Source organism: Falco biarmicus, chromosome 5, assembly GCF_023638135.1.
Source record: "Falco biarmicus isolate bFalBia1 chromosome 5, bFalBia1.pri, whole genome shotgun sequence".
NCBI classification, from domain to species: Eukaryota; Metazoa; Chordata; class Aves; order Falconiformes; family Falconidae; genus Falco; species Falco biarmicus.
The window spans coordinates 44,124,757-44,136,777 of NC_079292.1; the positions used below are offsets into that span (position 1 = coordinate 44,124,757).

Below are 12,021 nucleotides of genomic sequence, written 5' to 3' on the forward strand. Positions count from 1 at the left end.
GTTAAATTTTTAAAGTACTGTCCTATCTGAAGTAAAATTTAATAAATATGAAATAAGCTGGACAATATTAATCTGCAGCTGAAAATGTGTCATTTTTCAAGTTCTTTTTACTTATAATGTGTGCAGAAGCTTTACTGCATATTCACAGAGTATATCTATAATATTAATTATATATTTATAGTAATAATTGTAGCATTTATAATGTAATTACATGGTTTCAAAGAAATGTGGCAGTCAATATTAACAATGATTTGCTGCATTTGAGGAATGAATTATTTTCTTCAGATACTGCAATGTAATTTGTATATTTTGACTGAATATCTACTTCAGTGAGATATACAAGGAATGTTTATATAAAACACTCCTAAAAGAGAAATTAAAACTAAGTAATATGTACTCAATTTTAAAAAACACATCTCATTAGGTTTTTTAAAAGAATTATGACATATATGATTAACTTTTCAGCTACAAAAGTACTGATTCTTCAGTATTAGAAATCATAGGACAATCCAAAGCATATTACATGTTTGGGTTTTTTTTCGTGTGCAATCAATGATAACAATAAAGGTTCCATTCAGTTACTAAAGGAACAAGCTGAATGCAAAATACTAAAATATTTTATTGAAGGTTTTAATAATTTCTTATCCAGAGAAGTACTGGTACAGACATAGTAAGTCAAGCATTTCACTGCTCCCAGAAAAACTGAACATTCAAACCTTCTACAACCAACTATTTCAAATCAAAATAATGCACAATGCACTACTGTGTGAGATTTTCAAAAACCACCAAACAACAAAACAAATCCCAAAAAACCTCTTACACTCAAGATGGCATTTTAACATGAAGATGTTGCATGTATTTGCTGATGTTAAAGTACACTTGACAAAGCTCTTATGGGTGATGGTATATCCACTGCAACTCTTCCTGGTTAAAACTTCATCAGTGTTCTTCTCTCTGAACATTTAAATCACTCTTGCTCTCTCTGGAGTGGTTTGCGCTCTGGAGGTAGCATTGGCTGTAACTTCTGCCAGCGTTGTGGCGGCCAGAGGATATGAGTAGCTCGAGCATGTAGAAGTCCAAGAGAAACCTGTAATCAAAATATAAACCAGAGAGATTATTAAATACTGCAAATAAAATGTGGAAAGTACAAAGCACATGAGAGAATAAAAAGCAGAAAACTTTGCATGAATGAGAAGTGCCTCATGCATATAATGAGAGGAAAAGAAAAAACATTTCAGTAGCATTATTATTATTATTATTATTATTATTATTATTATTATTATTATTATTATTATTATATTCCATGCAACTCAAAACAGTTTGCTGAAGTGCATTGGCTGTAACAAACGTGAACTAGGAATCTTTTTTCAGGTTCAAGGAAAACAACCAGACAAAACAGGTGAGGCGTTCTATAATCCACCTAAATCTTTTGGTTAGTAGTTATTTTGGATACAGCAGAACAAGGTTCAAGTATCTATTCTGAATAACTTAAACTGAACTTGTGTCTTGGATTTGAACTATGTACACTAACCACACCAAGATAGCGGCTTATCTAAACATGTTGTACTTTCCATTTAAAACCATCCTTCAAAATTCCATTTTGTCTCCAACCAAAAATGGAAATTTCTGTGACTTGTAAATATTACCTGAGGATGAACATTATTTCTGACAGAATTATTTGAAACATATCTACAGATCAAATATTTTTGAAGTTCTAGAACTACTTACACTTCATTCACATTTTGTAAACATGTTTTACCATCTTACTACTTTAACTACTAAAACTATTATTGTTTTATTTCAATAATTTTACTTCACTAATGTTTTACTTGAATAAATCAAATAAAAGTCAGTACTGATACTGCTTACAAATGAATCACAGGTGGCATAGTTTAGAAAACTGAATTGCTTAGAAAACCTTAAGAATGTTACAAACAAGGCACTTTCAAATATGGTATGAAATGGCTAGACTAAGAGTAACTAGGAATAGAACAGTCACATTTTCAGATTGAGTTAATAAGACAGGGCTTCAACGTCTATACTTAACATTGAAATTAAGTAATTTGGTATGGAGTTCATCTCACTTAATTTGAAAAGTCTGCAGGGTAGGCTTCTTCATCTTAAATTATGTTTAGGTTTCTTCTGGAGACAACAGCGAGTAATAAGCTTCCCACCAACCATAAAGTGTCCCGTGCAAATAGAAAAGTTACAAACAGGACAAAAACATGATTAAAAATACTGGAATGTCTCTATTTGTGAAAAGGTGAAATAATTCAGACTCGTAAGGAGACGACAGGGTCAGAAGTCTGTAGAATTATGAATGGCATGGGTAAAGAATGCATAGGCTTTATTTGCCTATTATGTCATCATTGCTCATAAGAATGAGGAAATATCAGATGACATTATGACATTATCTGAAAGAATTTTTAAAACCAACAAAAAGGAAATACTTCTTCAGAGTCTACACAATTACATCATACTTGCATACATTACAAGGATACTGAAGAGACCAGGAAAGAATAACAAACTTGTTCAGAAAATAGTAACAGAAGTAAAGTCCATCACACATAATTGAACATAAACAAAGTAACAGTGTAGTCTCTGTACTCCACATTAGGTAACACCAAGGGAAAAGTTATATACTTAGTTTGTTCTTATGCTCCAATGGTCTGGTATTGGCTGTTGTCAGAGCCAGATGTTAAATGGATTTCTGGTTTGAACCCATACATTGCTGCTTAAGTTTTCATGAAAACTCATTTTTTCATTTCCGTTCCATTTCTCATCACACACACAAAAAAAGTGATTTCAGTAAGCAGGTAATTCAGCATTTTATGCAAATGGACATCAAATAGGCCCCTAGGAATATCTTCAGCTAATTGTCTTGATTTAATTTCATAGGATTAATGTATATTCACCAGTCTCTCTCTACTATATAATCAAATCAGTGAAGCTGAAGTGGTCTATATCTAATTCCACATTCTGTAGCTTGATGAAGCAGGTGCTGAATTACTTGAATATAATTTGGTTACTTAATAACCCATGATATCTAAAAGAACCTGAAGTAGATCACCAAAATTGCATTCTAGCATCATATGTCATTTACTTTATCCCTTGCAGGGATCACTTGTTTCCCCGATCCATTGCATTTTTTCCCTACATTCAAACAAAATACAGGCTGCTAAATGACAACTGTTTTGTGATAGGGCTTAGCTACATTTTTTTAAGTCTTGACATGTTTCTGTGTAGTTAGTTGGATATTTATGGAATTCACGATATCCTTTAGTTTAATTATCCCATAAAGTTGTCTGCAAATGTAATATTACCGTGTGGATTTGTTCCCCAAGCATACAGCATTATGGCACACACTTCACAGGCTAGTGCCAAATTATAAAACCACAGCAAACCCCACCACTGCATATAAAATGTGACAGCATTAGTATGGAGAGAAATGTTAAAATGCTCTTCTCAAACACAAATAACATCTTATTTTCAAAGCTTTGTATTTTCTCAGTGCATTGCTTGTTATTGATGTCAGTAGGAGGTCTACACTCAGACTGAGAATATAATAAATGAATCAAAACTTGTTTGAACCTGAGACTGGGAATAATTTTGCCCAGAGGATTACTTCTACGGACCATCATCTGACTTGAAACTAATAAAGAAATATCCTTCCTATAAACTGATTTACAGGACAAAATGACTAGCATTAAAAAGGAAAACCAGGTATTTTTGGGTGATGGTAGTCTTTACTAAATAACAAATGATACTGATGCTATAGGGCTTCCTTTATAATAACTTAAAGGCTCACTTTAAAAACACCTTGACATTTGACTTCTACAAACAACCTTAATAACTTTTGTCCATTGCCTATTATCATTCTGTAGTTACCACAGCAGCCATGAATTTCACTGAAGAACAGAATTGTTTGCAGAGAATAGCCTGCCCTTGTTAATGGGCTTACCCTCATCAAGGTTAGATATGGACAAAGGGTGAACTAAGAGAGCACACTTGCTGTTGCAGCAGTGAAATACTGAAATATTTAAAAAGAGATTAATCAGTTCCCTTTCCAGACATTGTTTACTGTCTTAAGAAAATAAGTTTACCACCTTGAAACACTGTCAACTGTAAGAAAAATCAGGCACAAATTCTTTAAGGAACATATTTCATTTACAGACTTGAGTAAGAAATGCCAGCAATCTAAATAGTTGAATTTTAATTCTGCATGAAGATCTATGTTTGCTGTGGCAACAACAGGCACTATGTTGAAATGAATCCATATTATTCTCCCTAACCTGAGCTTTTTAGGCACTAATTCTATTTTTTTAAAAATTTGAATATTTAATTGAATAACTGAGAAGCCATTCTGTTAACACAGCAAAAAAATATCTGCAAAATAAGTTTTGAATGAATAATACTCTTTTGACACTGTTACTGTGATAAATGCATATTTCCTCAGAGTCTTGTAGTTGTTAGTATGTTAGTTGTATGGCGACTGATAAGTTTTGGCACTGCATTAGGGAAAGATAAGTCTAAACTTGATAGTGCTATCTGCAGTGGTATTTACAACTATCTTGCTCATTCTGGCCTAATAGGTTGGAATAAATGCACCTTTATTAGTATAGAGACTTACATTACTATCACTTCTCCCAGTTCTAAAATATGTCATTTTAAGATATTCATTGATTTACAGACTGTACTTTCCACCTCTTCCTGTCTGTTTGACATCTGACACCTTCACGTTCTCTTAGAATGATGCCTTTTCTCATCCTAAATCACAATGGGAAAAGCAGCATGCAGCCTGTGCAAGAATCCTGTATAGATGTAGCATGCAGTGGAGCACAGCAAAATGTCTATGGAAATCCAGGTCTTCAGTTTGGATTTCAAGAAAAGGAAAAGACTAGATAAGGATTTGACCCTAACGTCTAACATGTGACCTAAAGTACTCTCAACTTTCTCAGGGTATGTAAAGTCTACCCAACCTGCTAAATTCAGGTACTGCTGCTCCTAGTTGTGAGTTCACTTTATGTTAGGAGCATTCCCCATAGATTTCTCTTTGCTTCTTTTTTCCTTGAACTTTTGGTGATTTTGCTTTAGCTTAAAGCAGCAAAGATTTCAAATTCTGCATCAATGTTAAAACAAGAGTACATCACCACTGAATATAATCTGAGAAACAGCAATGCAGAACCAAAAACCCCCAGGACATTACACCTATTTCTGAAGTTAGACTTCCTAACTAGTCAGTTTGCCAATTAGAAGTAATAATAAGACAAAGAGACAAAAAACAATCCAAGCTGTAGTTCTGCAAACCAGTATTGCCATTGCTAGTAACAAACTACACCTTGTACCAGCTCTGCCAGGCTTCAAGGTTAATTTCTCCGGCTTTGTCTGAACTTCCCTTGCCTGCCTGGAGTTTTATTTAGCTTGTTTAGCTGCAACAATTTTTCTAATGATGAGGTGACCATTGCCTAATTTGTTACAGTTTTGCATGTATCACTTATAATTGTTTATATTTGTATAATCTTTGGATATAATCACAGTTTTTACATATACAGTAAAAAGTAATTATTCTGTGTAGAATGAAATATTTATGACTAACATAATGTGGTTTACAGGACTAAAAGCATGGGATAATAAAGACAGGCTTCTAAAAGAACTAGCAATGGTCATTAAAAAAACTGACTGGGGAGCTGGACAAAAGGGTTTTAAGGCTAGCAAAGAGAAAAAAAAAGTGGAGAAGAACAAGGAATATACTAACATATGTAAAATAAAATATATAATAAATACAGATAAAAAGTGATGTTGCCAATCAATAAAGAACAAGGAAAAAAAAAACCACACCAAAAACCAACCAAACAAAACTCCCCCACAAAAACATTAGAAAATGTGCTAAATCAACCCCAAGTGGAAATGAGGTTGAGGAAGAAGAAACCATCATCATAGTCCTCCTACTGAAGAATTCAGGATGACAACTCACTAAACCACACTTTGCCCTTCTTTTTGAGGAGGATGGATGCTGCCAGCCTTACGACTCAAAGGGGCAGCATAAACACTGGGAAAAAGGTAGATACTTGAAAATGTTTGTGTGATATTTTAAAACTGAGTTTTAATGAAACTCATTGTCATTCATTTGATAATTTGGAGTACAAATGGTAATATCATTGTAACTGGACTAACCACGCTGGGAGTCTAAGTGAAATAGTGTAGTTACAATTTTAATGAGGCTGTGAGTTGGTGGCTTCACATATCAGTTAAGTCTGCTTTTTTTCCTCACAACAAAGTTTTGACTGCAACGTTATGTTACTGCTGGTTTTCTAACTGAGACTATAAAAACTCATTATGTGGTGCAAAACAGGGAAATGTTATCCTTCTTTTCTTCACTTGGTATTTGGGTTTGTACTTTTCCTAACAAAACCAGTGATTTTAATGAAATTTAATGAAATGAATAAACACATTTTGGTTTCACTGTTTCTTCTGCTTCCAAAAAACCCGCAACTAGTCAAAATTAGAAAAAAAAATAGACTGTTTTATTATTTCCTTACAATGTATTTTGATTTGAGGGAATGTGGGTGAAATTTAACTTAGTTATTTCAATAAAAACATGAAATATACATGAAACATTTACATATTTGTGACAGAAGTCGCTGTAATAAACATATTATAAAGTATAAAATAACATAAGAAATCTGGGAATATCTAGATCAGTCACATAAGAGACTAAATAATAAAGATAAAAGAAAAATAATAATAAATCACAACAGTAATCCTTCACATTGCATCAACACAACAACCCTCTCTGAAGGCATATTTTGTATAATTGAATACAAACATACTTTTTCTGAAGAACAAATACTAAAAAATACTGTCTGAAAAATAATCTTGTTTCATCAAGTTAAAGTCTAGAAAAAATTCAATATTAATTTGCATTTTGTTTCCTGGACTCATTAATTTAATAAATGTTTAAATTGTACAAATCCTCTAAAATACCACTGAAGAGAACAATAATAGGTATCCAACAAATTAGAAACAGAACTAAATTACAAGTACCACAGATTATAACCTGTGTACTTGAGAAAATTCACCAACAGCCAGATAATCACTACTTTAAAGGCATATATCAGCCTCTGGTTTTGAGAAGTCACTTTTACTTTAGTCTCTTAAACTGAGTTACATTCTAGCAATATTGTACAGGCCTTTCAAATGCCATGGCCAATGATAAGCACACAAATACAAAAAAATTAAATTCTCTTAAACCAAAAAGAGATACAATACAAAAAATCACAGTGTTACAAATTATGCTTTCTATTCTCTGAAGTAATATATTCTCATTACATTTTTTTTTGTTGTTGTTCATATGCAGGTTAGTAAAAAAGCTTTATATACAGCCTTTCATATGTTCAGCACTATGGAACATCAGTTGTATTCAAAATTTTCTTCTCAAACTTTCTGTTTCATGACACAAAGTCATTGGGGGGGCGGGGGCGGGGAGTGCAGGGGGAGTAATTCTGTAGCAGTAGAATTCTATTCAGATCACATTTTGCTGGCTGGATACTTGTGCCCCACAGAGTTTCTGAAATGTGGCAATTCAAATTAGGTGAAAAATCCTCTAACATGGAGAAAACCTCGATGATTTATGGATGGCACCATTTGAGCAGACATATAGCTTTAATGAATTTTTCCAGCTGTAGTAGTTCATAGCCCTGCTACCTATATCGTATTACCAATTAGCTGTTGTTTGACTATATTGAAATTCTGAAAGATCGGGAATGCCAAATTTGCATGGAGGTTGAAAACTGTGTAATGGGACCAGGCTAATAAGAAAGGAAAGAAGAAAGTTCTAGAATACTTCACCCCCCAAAACCTCAAAGAAAACCTCAGAATAGAAACACTTAGGCAACTATGCAGTGTTCCAGCTATCATAATAATAAAAATATATAGCATGGGATAGCTATCTGTGCCAAATTAGATTGCTTGTCTTTAGGAAGCATTTGTTGTTTTGATATTAGATTGTAGGTGTAAAATGGTCTCACAGAGAATTCTCCCCATAAATTAGTCTCTTCAAAAAATCCATACTTTAATAGAAAGTAAACATGATTGCTATTACATTTCATTTTCTGTACATGGTTGAACTTTGAAACAACTATTGTCAAGTGCAGTAGCAGGAAAAGGATCAATAAAAATAAAATCCTGTGGATTAAAGTAAAATCCCAGTGAAACCACTTCCTCTAGTAGAAGTATCTGGGATAATCAACAATGGCAGAAGAAACAAATATCCTTGACCTCCTTCTTTCATGAATGTAAAAATAACACAAAAATGACAACCAATACATTATTTTGTAAATAAAACCACACCAAAACGATGTTCTTTAACTTATATCAGCTCATTGATATAACAAGATACTAAGTAGCTCATGAATACAAAAACAGTGATAGATGCCTTTCAACTACATAGCAAAATGCTAGCATCTTCATCATTCTTTGCTTGTGTAACTGAAAAAATCAGACCTAACGGAGCCATACAGATCTAGTGACAAAGAAAAGAATGCAGCCCATTAATTTTGTTAGTAAGTGTTCCATTACGGTTCCATTAGTTTGATAGCTGAAGCAGCAGCTCCAGCTACAGATAAAACATCCCATATGTGTTTTCTTTCACAGAGCTATTGTATAATCAGTAAAAGTCCTTATTAAAGTCACCAAATTCAGAAGTGATAGAAAATACATTATAAAAAATGAAAATATATAAACAACAGTTATTTTATTGAAAGAACATTTTAAACAGTGAAAATAGACGTTCAAAAGGGATGCACATATAGTACACATATATGCACAGACATAATCATGAAATAAAATGTAAAAGAGAGAAATTTCAAATGCAATGGATGATTACCAGAATGAATAAGATTTGCATGTTAGCACAAAGTAGCTGTCTTAAATTAGTATAACAGTTATGACTGTGACTGCTCCAATCCAACATGGTTTTGCAATTTAAGCTGTTCATATCAGAAGAGGTGAGCACAGTCACTGCATTGTAATAAAAGCTCAGGTTATTGATTGAACTGAAAATAAGTAAAGTACTTAATAATTATCAAAATAATTGGGTTGCATTCTCATATGTTCTATGTCTACACACCTACATTAAACCCACAGTTACAAAAGAGGTAAAGGAAGGAAATGGTCACTGAAAATAGAATATATTTAACAGGAGATTTTTTTTACTGTTAGATGTGCAGAGACTCGTTAAAGTTGAACTGTAATTTACATTCATAAAAGTAATGCAGATTTAAAGGAAATCAGTATAAAATAGTGTATTTTTTATTCAATACATGAAGAAATCAACTGTCAATGCCATTGTTGAAATTAAACACAGTAACAGGCTTGGTAAAAGTCTGATCTGAACTCTGTCTCAGTGCATTTTCTTGGAATTGTCAAGGATATATTATTGAAAGGGACACTATAGCTAAGTAACTTCTTCAGTCCTTCCCAGTTTCTTCTTTCATTTTTTCCCAAAGACATATTTTTAAAATAGAGTTTAACATATAACACAACACTACTACTCTTTTATCTTCAGTAAATATAGCATTCTTAGAAATTATTCTTTATTGCTTAAGTTTAACAGAACCATTATGCTAAATAGGTGTAAAAAATATTTACAAGCCAATCTATTATTTATTTTTGATTTCTAGTCATGAAAATGGTGAAAGAATTTGCTTAGTGTGTGTGATGTGCTTTGCATGCTGCATATGCATAAATATCATTTAATAGTTAAAAGCTTTTTAATATTTCACTAAGTGAGGCACAAAATTCCTAGACTAAATAGGATTGTCACTAAGTCATGTAACCCAACAAAAGAACAAACTGATTTAATAGCTTTCATGAAAAAGCCCCACATTAAAAAGCAGTAATATATTTACAATTCAATATTTTACGAATTGATAAATCAAGCAGCAGGGAACAATTATGAAAACACATTTATTATTTTCATCTAGAAAGTATTAGCTATATCCCAAATCTATGCATATTAATTATTTAGGAATACATAAAAGCCTTCGGTGTGAATTCCTGTTCAGAAACGTGTTGTGTCAGTGCCAGCAGAGTCAGAAGAATGTCAGGCTTGTCGACATTTTTCAGATCACTACACTGATACTGATTATGTGTCTCGTCTTTCTTGACTGAATACTTAGGACACTATGCAGTAACACTGTACATTATAAATTGTTGATTTCCAGTTTTGTTCTGTTGCGCGTCATTTATTTAGAGTTTCATTCTAAAGCTTTGGCACACGCAGCAGTACAGTGCGATGACTACAAGGGAAGTCACAGAGCAGCTCCCAGACCTCACACACTACCCAGGGACCGCACTTGTCCTCCCACTACACCACTCCACAGACCCACCTCATCCCCGTGGGCTGGTGCTCAAGCAGACGGAACCGTGCCCTCTGCTCCACCAGCCCTCCTCTGTGGTGCTCTGCGCTTCCAGGAGCGCCAGGCAGAGGCACCTCAGCACTGCTCTTGCCACAGAGTTTTCCTGTGACACTGTGCGATTCAGGAGCGAGGCCTGGCATGCTCCTGCTCTGCTTCCACTGCACGCTCACAGAATACGCTAAAGTGGGCCCCAGCGATGAGTGGCTAGCATGGCAAAGCTAAGCAAACAAGCTAACGTGACAGATCAAATTCCACTAAATTTCTGGAAGTATGACTGTGCAAGGGATCGTACATATACAGGCTGGGAGAGGTGATGTTTCAGACTCATTCAGGATTAATGAAAGGAAAGGAAGGAGTCCTACTGTCAGAAGGGAGCAGTAGGCTTCAATTTCTAGATAGACTCAAATTGTCCTTCAAGACAAGTGACACAAAAAACCCCCACATATTAGTTACCTGTTGCATCTAATTTATATTCTCCATACTCTTACCTAGATCTCAGAAAAGTTCCTGATCTCACAGGTCATAAATAAGAGCTATTTATAAAGTTGGAGAAATATCCACACTGAGGGATGTCATGGACGACAACCCAGCCCACTGCTGCCTCATCTGCTCTGTTAGGAGCAGCTGCAGCCTGAGTGGCTCCATCAGTGATCAGTTATGGGACAGCACTGGGCGCAGCAGACCCCAGGCATATGGGAAAGTTCATTACCTTAAATATTACTTGGCAGATACCTGGCAGTCAGTCAAGATGATGTTACAGTAATTACCAAATGCTGAGGTAATTAAAAAATTAAAAAAAATAATAAAAAAAGACAAAATAAAGAAGGCCAGCAGTAGCCAGAAAAGTTAATTCAATGGAATAGATGAAAAAATACGTCTTAAGTAAAACAAAATGGTACCAAAAAAAAAATAAAAATGATATTACAACTCTTACTGGGCAAAGCAAGCCTTTTCTAAAGCTAGAACTGTTCATAAAATTTCAGTGACAATAACTTGTATGTTCAGGAAATAGATCTGGCAGCCTGCTCACAGCTTCTCTGGTTTTTATTGCACATTTCAACAGTTTTAATCTGATGCAAATGAGGTTGTTGCAATACTGTTAATAGAATAATTTTGATTTTCTCATACCTGAAAAAGACAACTGTTCAATAGACTATTCCACTTAACTAAATATTTCAAAAAATCCTACTGTGAGGCTTGCCTATATTTTCTTCTAAATGGCACGCAGAAACACTTTGACTTACAGAAAACATGCTGTTGGCAATATGAGCTATGAAAAGCAATGGGGAGTAAATATTCAATGAGCAGCTAGGATATCAAAATGTCATTAAATAGCTGCATGATATGTTATTAAAATTATAAAAGACTTTTTAATAGATGTCTTTGTATGAGGACAGCTAGAGCTCATCTAAAATGCTAAATTTCATCAAGCTGATTTTGTATATATAATCTCCCCAAGTTGATTTACTGGAAAAAAAAATCTGAATACTTCAAATATATACAAAGATTTTTTTTCTTCCTTATACCTCTAATAATAGCTATGAATTTAAGAATGCTTCCTCTCTTGTCTTTATCTGATTTATTCTGTATTTTTGTTAAAACT

General features: G+C 33.8%; 1 protein-coding gene across 1 annotated transcript in view; it reads right to left on the minus strand.

Annotated features, from left to right (window-relative positions):
- Window positions 1-595: 595 nt before the first annotated feature.
- IMMP2L (inner mitochondrial membrane peptidase subunit 2) overlaps window positions 596-12,021 on the minus strand; it is a 477,314-nt gene continuing 465,888 nt past the window's right edge. Inside the window, exon 6 of the mRNA XM_056340695.1 lies at window positions 596-1,087. Coding sequence (XP_056196670.1) covers window positions 968-1,087 — 120 coding nt within the window. The 3' untranslated portion in view covers window positions 596-967. The remainder of the gene's footprint in view (window positions 1,088-12,021) is intronic.